This window comes from Bison bison, unplaced genomic scaffold (genome assembly GCF_000754665.1).
Source record: "Bison bison bison isolate TAMUID 2011002044 unplaced genomic scaffold, Bison_UMD1.0 scf7180017864209, whole genome shotgun sequence".
NCBI lineage: Eukaryota > Metazoa > Chordata > Mammalia > Artiodactyla > Bovidae > Bison > Bison bison.
This window is the reverse complement of record NW_011494781.1, coordinates 1,665,612-1,677,713: the sequence shown is the minus strand read 5'-3', so window position 1 is coordinate 1,677,713 and position 12,102 is coordinate 1,665,612. Positions and strand designations below refer to the sequence as shown.

Here is a 12,102-nt window from a genome sequence, read left to right as displayed (position 1 = left end):
AATGGAACTGGTTGATATTGATAATTAGAATAATGTCAATCAACAGTCGATATTATCATATACAGAAATTTGGAAAGAGTGAGTGAACTGCAAAATTAAATCCATGATAAAGACCCTATCCAGATTTGCTGAACACATACTATGTGTAACCTGGCAAACCAGGTGCAGCCCCAGCACTTTGTAGGTTTAAGACTCTAAACAAGCCATTTGTAGGGATTCCATCCCTATTCCACAGGTGAGGAGCCAACCCTGAGAAGTAATGAGAACCTAGGATGCTCCTCTCTGGTGAGAGGTAATTATGAGCTGGTACCTACGGATCCCTTTACTCACCTGCTAGGTTAGGAACCCCACCTGTAAATAAGGCTCTGCTGCTTGGGTCAGGAGATTGCTGTCCAAAGATCAGGCTAGGACGGCTGCTCAGAGAGCCCCAAGAGAAAAATTTGATTTGGAGAGGATTCACAGAGACAAGCCTGGAGACCAAGTCATGCTGTGAGCCTTCAGCTAGAGCTGTCATTTTGCAGCCCCTAGTCCACCCTGGGCTCCATGGACATCCCCATAAAAATGGCTATGCTCCCTCCAGGGCCAGAGTCTGGCCTCCACTGCTCTGATAGGGGCTTCACCAGCACCAGTGGCCCCATTCCCACCCTCTGCTCCCTGCAACACGCTCCCCAGTAGGCTCCTCACACTAAGTCTCAGAGTCCTCTAGGGGACAGATGAATGCACATGTGTGGGTCTGGTCAATGGAATGGCCTTGAGACTTTACCTGTACACAGCTTGTGCCAGATGATGTAACCTCTCATTTATTCCTCACAAAGTGGGTGAATGCATCAACATATATTAGCAAGATGAGATGGAACACCAAACTGCGGCCAATCAGAAAGCAGATGCCTATATCCCTCAGCCCCAGAACTCTTTTTCTGTCCTAAAGGCAGCCGGGCTTGGGCCCAGGACTCAGACAGGTGCAGGGTGTGCCTGTGTTCCTTCATCCGAATCAGGCCCCAGCCTCTGGCGGGTATTAGCATTAGTGCCCAGAGGCAGACAGGTAGAAACCTTGAGAGGCCCAAGTGGGAGCAGCTGCCTCAGTTTCTTGCTTTCTTCCGGTCTGCCACGTGGTCAGGGAAATTCACCCCAGGGTTAAACGCTTCCTTCCCCAGGAAGTCCTCCCAGATTCGTCCAAGCCTCTTCCGTTTTCCTGTGGTACTTTTTATGCGCTTGCTGTCACCTGACCCACTGCCTCGTGACTCTGGCCCTCTTTCCCTAGTCGTGGCTTTTTGGGCACCTGTGATGCACACACCCCCATCTATCACATTCTCGCACGCAAATAATGACGAATGAAGCGCAAAGCACAAAACTACTTCGGTTGGTGGTAAGCCCTGAGTAACAACGTAGAAGGAAAGCGGAAGGACTCAGCCCGCTACATCCAAAGCCCGGATGCGTTTGCACGCAGGCAAGCTGGTGTTTTCAAAAAGAATTCTAAACTGAGAAAACACTAACTCCCTCCCTGCCAGGCCTCGCCCCTCTGGGGGTGGAAGTCTTCGAAAGGCTCAGCCTGAGAAACGTGTTCCGAACAAATAAATTTAGAGCGAGCCGTAAGGCTGAAATCATAAGTTAGCCATCCTGTGCCGGCAGGATGTACACAGGGATGGGCAGGCAGGCTGTTCACACCCACTGCTCCCCTTTCTAATTCTGAGAGTCAACCAGCCTCGGGAAAGATTTTTACAGATTTCTTCCTTTTCCTGGCGTGTTGAACTTAAATCGACATTAGCCGTGTTTCTTTTGTAGCGAAAAAGGAATTCTCCAATATGATTGGGGAGGAGTCTAATTGGCGAGATAAGATCCTGGAGCCTGAAGGCACCTGACCAAAAGTCAGTCTCGTTTTTCATGTCACCTGCCAAGTATCAAGCACACATCTTAACACCTTTGATACAATGGGTTTGCAGATAAATAAGAGTGAAAGTCACCCAGTCGTGTCCCACGCTTTAGGACCTCATGGACTGTAGCCTGCCAGGCTCCTCTGTCCACGGAATTCTCCAGGCCAGAATACTGGAGTGGGTAGCCCATTCCCTCTTCCAGGGACTTCCCAACCCAGTGATTGAACCCAGATTTCCCACATTGCAGGCAGATTCTTTACCGTCTGAGCCACCAGGGAAGCCCCAAAAAACTGGAGTGGGTAGCCTATCCCTTCTCCAGGGGATCTTCCCTACCCAGGAATTGAACCGGGGTCTCCTGCATTGCAGGTAGATTCTTGACCAGCTGAGCTACCAGGGAAGCCAGGGCCCTTCCAAATTCATCCTCTGGATCTGCTAGGTGAGAAAGCTACAGAATCAAAGTCCTGCCCATTTCGTGCAGCATGTGGGATCCATGCCATGGTCCAAGAGGAAGCGATCACCTCAAAGCTGAACAGAAGATGTTCAGAGCCCCTCCCTGCCTGGGTGTTTCCAGCTTCCTCCTGGTCAGGATATGTGATCAGACCCCAGGTCATCCCCAGACCGTGTACAGTTCTCCCAGAGGCAGAGCTGCACAGCGCCTTACCTGCCCTTCTTCCTCTGCGTCCATCTCCTCTCCCCACAGCTCCTCACAGGCTGAACGCCACCCTGAGGATGGGAAATCTTCTACAAACAACACAAATAGCTCATTAGTAAATGTGGCCTTACCCCAAACCTCAGCCCGGGCACTGATCCACTCCCCCATGAGCTGGTGATGAAATGGCCACGTGTCACAGAAGTTTGATGTGAGATGGCAAAGGGCTGTGGTGGACGTTGCGGGGGTGGAGGAGGCCAGGGTGCCTAGCCCCGCAGCCTGGTCGGTCCCTCTCTCGCAGGAAGTCCAACGAGGGCACGCGGTGGCGGGAGGCCTTCATGCACATGAGGAGAGACACCACAGCTGGGATGGATGCACACAGATGAGGATGCTGGGGGAGTCGATGGAACTGAAGGACTATGTGGTGAAAGGTTTTACCTTGGCCTTTTTCTTTTTTTGAGAGCACTGAGAGAATGTTGGAAGCCAGAAGTGACTGGACAAGTGAGCGTTACCAAGGCTGCCAGGTCGACTCGGGGAAGAGAGGGTGGATGGAGAGAAGAAACTGGACTTAGGCCATCCAGCTAGCCGTCTTTCAGGCTGAGGATTGACCCCTCCATGCTCCTAACTGGCAATAGACCCCCGAAAGCCAGGCCGCCATTCTCGCTGTATCAGGCTGTATCAGGAGCATCTGCGATAGATCTTTAACACCTCGTCTGCGGGTTCCCTTCTCCTTCTGGCCGCCAGGGCGTGCTGGTTATTTTGTTCAAAATCATGGCCCTGTAGCCATCACAGTGCCCAGCACTGTCAGACCCATTCCACACAGTCACACATCTACCATCTAACCAAACTCCCTAAGGGAAACGTTGGACATAAAAGATCCCAGCATCACAACGTTCAGTCTGACTCACCAGCTCATGGCGGATTCTGTGTCCATTACACTCTGCCCCCTCAGGCTGTAGTAATGTGAGAAAGTTGTGGCCAGGTGACTCTGAACTTCAACTCATGCTAGCATCCATGATACAAGTCTTCAGAGACCCCCATTGATAGGTTGAATCAGAACACAAGGAGGGACTTCCTTAGTGGTCCAGCTAAGACTTGGTGTTCCCAATGCAGGGGGACGGGGTTCGATCCCTAGTCAGGGAACTAGATCCCACATGCCACGACTAAGAGCTGGTGGTTGGTGTACTGCAACTATAACTTGGTGCAGCCAAATAAATGAAATATATTTTTTAAAAGAACAAAAGGAAATGCCTTCCTCAAAGAAGGATGTTGTCCTTACACAAACTTTGAGTTTGGTTTCAAACCAAAAATATTTCATACATGTTCCTGGGGAATTTTCAAAACACCTGGACTCTGAAGCAGAACCCTCCAGCAAGTGGATGCTAAGTGGAGTGCTAGGGAGCAATCTCGTCCATGGGCCGTGCTGGTCAAGGTCTGGGCTAAACCTGCATCTTCAGGGCCCATTGAAACTATGACAGCTTTAAAATAAGGGAAAGTGGCCAGTTAGCTCAGTTGGTTAGAGCATGGTTAATAAAATAAGGGAGACGAAAAACCTAAACTAGATTCAACTGTTTTCTCTCTACAGTTTGAAAAAAGCAAGTTTGTGTTGGTCTCTGCTCAACATTTTGTACATTTACAGGAATTCACCCTCACCTTCATTTACAGAAAGTGTAGCAAAGCCATGCACATTGAGCTCATGTGTCTATGCGAGGCTGAGTGGAAAGCAAACTTGATGGTTATTGGATGAATCCAAGCACTGCAGGAGGTCAGCTGGGGTCGCTTAGAACCAAAAATACACGTCAGACCATCTCAGTTACTGTTGGAGAAGGACCAGCTTGCTGAGTGCTCTGGGTCTAACCGCATATATATTTATAGCCTTCCATGCCATAAAAACAGCTTAAGGTGATTTCCAATAATAAATCAAATTGAACACGGCAAATCAAATTAGCAGATGGGAAGGGGAAAGAAAGTAAGGCCTTGCTTTTCCCGTGACCATGGCACATGGGCACTTCCTGTCACCCTGCAGGGTGGCCTGACAGGCTGCTCGCCGAGTCAGACCAAAAGCACACTCGCTACCCTATCCCAGTCCACCCCATCTAATGAGGCACGTCATGCTCTGACAGGAAGTACAGTAACTCAGTCCAAACCATCCCCCGAGGCACAGGGTGTGGTCCCCATGGGCAGAGTGGCCGGAAGCCACAGCAGTTGCCATCAGCATTCTGCCACAGTCTCCTCATGTGAAGACCCAGTGGCTTAACGCAGATGAAAGCGTAGGTCTCTGATTGACTTCCAGCTGGGGAGCTGGGTCCTCCCTGCTTCAAGCCCCCACCTTCCCCAGGGTGACACCAAGCCGAGACCCTCCCCACAGTCCTCCGGGGCTGCACAGCCCAGGGAAATCCATGCAGGGAGAAAGGTGGTTCCCCACGTGGGTTTCAGGTTTCACAGACCATGAGGTGGCGCTGGTGATGGGGGAGACAACAGAAGGCAGTTTCCTCAAGCTCTTGAGTGGCCCAGCTTCTGCTGTGGGGTTCCTGTATGGCCTTAATAGTGCTGAGTTATAAGGGTGTGGGGAGGCGTGCTGACAGGGGTCACGTTGTGGGGTCGGAACTAAAGGGACTCACCCTCTTCAAGGCCATGCAGGTGCAGGGACCAGGGGAACATTGGGAAGCTAGTTCTTCTCAGTTCAGTTCTGTTCAGTCGCTCAGTTGTGTCCGACTCTTTACGACCCCATGGACTGCAGCACAACAGGCTTCCCTGTCCACCACCAACTAGTTCTTCTGCAAAAGTTTTCTCTTTATCTGTCAAGCATCTCTGTCCCCTGAGCAGACTTTCATAAATACAGTAAGTCCCCACATATGATCCTTCAAGTTGTGTGTGTGTGTGTGTGTGTGTGCGCGCGCGCACGCTCGCGTGCACGCTCAGTCGCTTCAGTCATGTCTGACTCTGTGACCCCGTGGACTGTAGCCTGCTAGGCTCCTCTGTCCATGGGATTCTGCAAGCAAGAATACTGGAGTGGGTTGCCATGCCCTTCTCCAGGGGATCTTCCCAACCCAGGAATCAAACTCAGGTCTCATGCATCTCCTGCACTGCAGGCAGATTCTCTACTGCTGAGCCATCAGGGAAGCCCAAGCCTTCAAGTTGCAAACTTGCTAAGATGTGAACATGGTTCACATGTCCAAATCACATAAATGAGTTCACACGTGTGGCACACACTGTCACATGGTGCACCCTCTTCCAGGGGTTGTGCTTTTGGGTACTTTACTACAGTATTGTCTAGAGTATAGAGGTACAGTATCTTTATTTCAAGTTCAGGATGCCTGGAAGCAGGCATTACAGCAGCAGTGATGTAGCAGGTACTCCTGTACTTTTCAAGGTACTGTCCTGTAAGATTAAAAATGTTTTATTTATTTTTTGTTTGCTTTTTTATATATTATTTGTATGAAAAGTATTTTAAATTTTTTACAGTATAGTACTATATAGCTGGGCTTCCTAGGTGGCTCAATGGTAAAGAATCTCCCTGCCAATACAGGAGACACAGGTTCAATCCCTGGGTCAGGAAGACCCCCTGAAGAAGGAAATGCCAATGCACTTACACCCTTCTTGCCTGGAGATCCCCATGGACAGAGGAGCCTGGCGGGCTACAATCCATAAGGTTGCAAGAGTTGGACATGACTTAGAGACAACATCAACAATAGAACTTAACTACAGCATTAGGTTTCCCTACAACCTTTCAAGAATGCCTTTAGCATATAAAGCACATCAAGATGGGAGAATTTAATCACAGGTATGTTTAACACTCAGCTGCCACACAGACTTGAAATCGTGCCACATCCACAGGACACCATTGAGCATTCTTGTCCTGGGTGTGAAGGCTGCTTTCTGATGTTGATTTGTCAAACCGTTTCCTACAAGTGCTGTCTGGCTCATAACAAAATAAGAAACAGGTCACATGATAAAAATGAGGCAAAAGACAAAAAGCATCACAGAGAAAAGCAAAGAGTTTTCAAAAAGTCTAATAAATCGAGAACAATGTATACATATATATATCTGTATGTATAACTGAATCACTTTGCAGTACAACAGAAGTTAACATGATATCATAAATCAACTATATTTCAATTAAAATAAATATATTGATATTTTTTAAGTCTAATAAACCCAAGGCAATTCTGATATAATCAAAGTACAACACCGAGTTTCCTGAGTCAAGGAATGGCACTTCACTTGGCCCATTACAATGCTGCACCGCTGCTAGAATCTAAATAGAGTGGAATTGGATGTCTGCTCCACAGCTTTTTTCTACCACTACCATGATTTTATCTGGCCATTTGGCACCCAAAGAATGCCCAGACCTTGATCCAAAGGCACATCGGGATTGCTACTGGTCGTCCTGCCCACCTCCATTCCTGAAAAGCAGGACTTGGCCATTTGCATGTGTGTCTTTCTCCCCCAAAACAGGGGGTCTGGCAAAGCAGGACAGCAGCCATGGTAAAGACTCAAAAAATATATCAGAAGAATTAAAATGACATAAATTATCTCGGAAGTTCTAGGACCTATAAAGAAAATTCAATAGAAATGGCTGACAATTCTCTTTAAAAAACAACGGCACCATACACAACATTGTAAATCAAATATACTTCAGGGTTTTGAAGTTAAAAAAACACAACAACTACCACCCCCCATGAGCAGGTGACCAGAGTCAGGGGTTCCAGTGTCCCTAGGTCCATGGTTAAGCATTCTGCCCACACCCCCTACACAGCACTGCCTTCTCACAGCTGGGATGAATGAGTGATTGACTAAACACTCAGACTTTTATTCTAACTGCTCTCACTTCAAAATACCATTCTTTTGCCTTGGCAATATCCATAAACCATTTTCTACAAATATGTGGAGATGGATTCTCCCCTTGGCGTAGATTACTACTGTGTTCACAATAAGTGTGTCTTGAGTTGCTTGAGAGAGAAGGAAGACATCAACTCTTTTGAACATGAATTTCTTCAATGAGCAAGAAGAGGTTTCATTGTGATGCTTAAAACGTAGAACTGAGGTATGTAAATTACTGAGCAGCTAATTACCATAAATAATTGCTTTCTAAAGCTCAATCTTTAGTTTTTGGCTTGCTAATGCAAAGATATCCAATAGACAAATTTGAACGAAATAAAATTGAGGCATTTTCTGAGGTCACTGTTTAAATTAAACAATGCCACTACTGCCAAAGCAATATAAGCTCATCGCCTTCTGAAATGTAGCTATTTCACAGACCTAGTCCTAGCTTTCTGGTTCTCTTCTTCAAGATGACTTGAAATTGGCATTTTTCTAAAGATACAAGTTCTACTAGGCTATGAATTTTATAAAAACATGCTTAAAAACAGAATTGGCCCTCAAGTTTAAAATCTGGTTTAAAACATATAAACCTGCTCAAAATCACTGAAGCCTTAAAAGAATCAGTCTGCTTTCTAAATTATTACTCCCATTAAGATTTCTACTTCCAACTCTGTGCATTTTAATTTATGTGTATACCATTGGAAATTCTCTCTTGACATCTTGATTTAAAAAAAAAAAAGAAATAACAGAGATTTAAAATATCAGTCTGGTCTAAGAGTTTCTTTTATTAAAGAAACAAACATAAACACTCCATTTGTCTGCAACTTAATTATAAAAAGAGTTTGGAAGTGAGGAGTGTTCTTCAGGAGGCTTGTGTCAAGACATACATGTCACAAACATAGAACACTCAGGAGACTTGAGACAGTGAGTCCTGACTCCCTGTCCCTGGTCACCAGCACTCAAGGGGCAGACTTTCCCTCTGGAAATTTCTAGTGGTTTACTTCAGAAATCATTCCTTTCTCAAGTAAAATCACAGGAGTCCATTTTCAAGAGGGCTTACCTGGTAATTTGCGTCCTTGTACTGAAGTCAAGAGACCTCATGGAGCGAAGAACTTCAATGCACCCCAGATACTGCAAGGAGAGAAAATGTAAGTCATGAGTCAGAGAACTAAGATGAAGAGATGATTCCTAACCAAAGCAAAGTCTTTTGGGGGAGCCATACACAATTTTTCAACCACATTGTAACTTTTTATTCATGGTGACACTTCGTTCTGTTTCTATAGAAGTAATAACTCACACCCATCAGAAAATATCCTGAGTGCTTACATTTGGCACTATACTTAACTTTCACGAAACCCATAAGGATGTTCACTTTCTTTAGCAATACACCTTCAAAAGCTTTTGTTGAGGTATAACTTGTATGTCATAAAATGCAGAAATCATAAATGTACAACTCAATGATCATTTAAACATGCACCTGTCATGTAACCACCACCCAACATCCCAGCATCCCATTTCCAGTCCTTTACTAAATTTCCAGAAGTTTATAATATTTAAAGAAAGAACGAAAACACTATAATACCAACATTTTGGCCAACTTTACACTTCACTATTTAGTAAATACATTTTGGGCTTTGAACAAACTACAGAGTATCCCCAACGGTGTTTTATTTTGGTTTACCAGAAAGACCTCTTCTGAATTATTTAACATAAATTTCCAGAATTTCAACTTAACATCTAAATTTGTAGCCACATTTGTTTATCAGTTTTATACATGAGAATGTATGTGTACATGTGAATATATGGCCACAGTTAAAGCTACAGACAAACAACTAGAATGGAAGAGATAAAATATTCGTGTTCCAAAGCCCTTGGGGGAGTTTGAAGGTACAGATGTTTTATACTAATGACTTTAAATTTAGACATAGCAGGAAGGGACCTCATGGTGTAGTACAGAAAAGACTGCATTTAAATTATACAGAAAAACTGAATTTGAGCCTGGCTCTGTCATATCATCTTACATAACCTCAAGCAAAACTTCAAACTTCTCTGAAATGTGACTATTACTCCAACCACTGCACAGTCACAGAGTTATTTAAATACCACCACCTCCATCAGTTAAGTGGGTACCATGAACGGTCACAGAGACATATGAATAAGATGACCACCAACCCTGCAGAGTCATATGATTAAAGGGACAATATCACAGAATCACGTGAATGCTGAGACCAGCATCACAGGATTATATAACTACCTCCTCCACCACCAAAGTCGAAGACTTACGCGAATACCACATCCATTATCACAAACGTACATGAGTACCATGACCAACATTGCAGAGTTATGTATACTACAACGAGGTCGCAAGTCACAGGAAAACAGTAAACAACAGTGCATGATCACGTGACTACCACTATCGCTATTATAGACTTGTGTGGATGCCATCATCGCCACAGCAGGGTTAGATGATGACCACTGTCACTAAGATATGTGCAGACCACGACCCCCTTTGCTGAGTTACAGGATTGTCAAGACCAGCACTGTCACAGTTATGTGAACATCACAACCACATCCCAGAGGTATGTGAACACCATCACCAGCAACATTACAAAGTGAAGTAATTACTTCAACCAAAGTGGCAAAGTTGGTCAATAACTCTAAAATGTGTGACGACCATTCCTACCACCACTGCAGTTATGGAAACCTCCATGCCCACCACTGCAGATGTGTGAATATGACATAATCACTGCAGGTCAGATAGTTACTATGCCCATCATCACAGAGCTATTGAAGACCATTTTATAACACTGCAGAATTATATGATACCACCCACACAACCATAGCAAAATGTGAATTCTGTGAATGCTCTCTCAGTTATGGGAATATCACTACCCCACAGTGCCATGCTAATGCCAACACGACCATCACTGTAGAGCTGTGTGAATTCCACGCCCAAGTCCTGATGTTATCTGAATTACACCATCACCAACCTCACAAGATCTGTGAATAACAATATCAATGCCATACAATTATGCCATGACAAAATAACATCTTAGGATTATGAATACTGTGATGAATTGCAGTGTCTATGAACACAACCTTCCCCAGTGATGCGGGGTCATGTGAATACAAGACCTCTGCCACACAGTTATTTGAATATCACCTGTTGGGCTGAACCCTACAGGCCTGCAAGCCCTGCATTTGCCCCGCTTCAAGACCCAAGAAAGAGCTGGTGTCAGCAACAGAGACATCAATGGCTTAATGGATGGGGGGAATCTCACATGTCTGAAGCAAGGTCCCGGAGCAACAACCCACCATGTGCAGCAGACAGCGGGCAGAACAGGGCAGTAGTCTTCGCTCCTAGGGGGAGAGGGAGGTTACCAGTTATAGGGGGAACTGACATCAGGTTGGCTATCAGTTACCAGGGAAAACCAGCAAGTGAGCATGTCCATAATGGCCCATTTGATAAGGTATCATGGTGGAGATGCTCTAAACCAAAGCTTAGAATGATCACTGGCTGGGGCCGGGGGCAAGGATGTGGGAAGGTCAGTCATGTGAGTAGGGTGTAGGTGTAGCTGGCACTGGTCAAGCAGGGGATGTACAGAGAGCAAGAAAACAGCCATCCTGGGTGGCCGGATCATCCACCACCTCTGCCCTGACAATGATGATATGTGAAATGCAAACACCTGGCCAACCTCAAAAGGCCATGGAAATAACATCAGCAACATCATAAAGTCATATGAATGCACCTATCATGGTGGCACATTATGTGTATGCAAATACCACCACCATGATAGGGCTGTGTGGATACCATGACCAACATCACAGCTATGGGAGCCGTGGGAGCTATGGGAACAGACAGCCAATGGTGAGGTTATGAGAAGACTATCACCAACACAACCACTGAGTTATGTGATTACCACAACCAACACCACAGGTTGTGTAAACACCATAAACAACATCCAACATCATTTCAATGCTATCAGCAACACTGCAGATATATGAATATCATGTCCCCCACAGCAGATTTATATGAAGACCGTCTACACCCATTCCACAGAAAAACCCATAACATGCTCACCACTACAGAGGTAGATGAACACTACCACTTAGATCCTTGCACAGTCACATGAATACCACAGCCACCAACTCTGCAGTTATATGAATATGACCACAACCAACATCACAGATTCTTGTGAATACCACCACCAACACTAATGCAAAGCTATGTGAATTCCTTGACGAATGTGCAGAATAACATGTAGACTAACTTCTCAGAGTTGTTATTACCACCACCACAACCTTCACAGGTATGCCAGTACCTCCACTGCTGTCACAGTTATATGAAGACCATGTCCAACTTCAGGGAATCATATAAGATGACAAACACTGCCACACTCGTGGCACTACATAAACATCACCACCAACACTGCCAAGTGGAATTACCCTCCCGAGGGTCTGTAGCAATTTGTCCTGTCCCCACCAATGTCTAAGCAAGTTTACTTCTCTACCCTTTGTAACAGTTCAGTTCAGTTCAGTCACTCAGTCGTGTTCAACTCTTTGCGACCCCATGAATCGCAGCACGCCAGGCCTCCCTGTCCATCACCAACTCCCGGAGTTCACTCAGACTCACGTCCATCGAGTCAGTGATGCCATCCAGCCATCTCATCCTCTGTCGTCCCCTTCTCCTCCTGCCCCCAATCCCTCCCAGCATTAGAGTCTTTTCCAATGAGTCAACTCTTCGCATGAGGTGGCCAA

The 12,102-nt window shown here is 45.7% G+C and overlaps 1 protein-coding gene across 1 annotated transcript in view; it reads right to left on the bottom strand.

Moving 5' to 3' along the window:
- Positions 1-12,102, bottom strand: part of SHC3 (SHC (Src homology 2 domain containing) transforming protein 3) — a 183,825-nt gene that overhangs the window by 120,743 nt on the left and 50,980 nt on the right. The window contains exon 2 of the mRNA XM_010844831.1: positions 8,405-8,475. Within this exon, the coding sequence (XP_010843133.1) occupies positions 8,405-8,475 (71 nt within the window). The remainder of the gene's footprint in view (positions 1-8,404; positions 8,476-12,102) is intronic.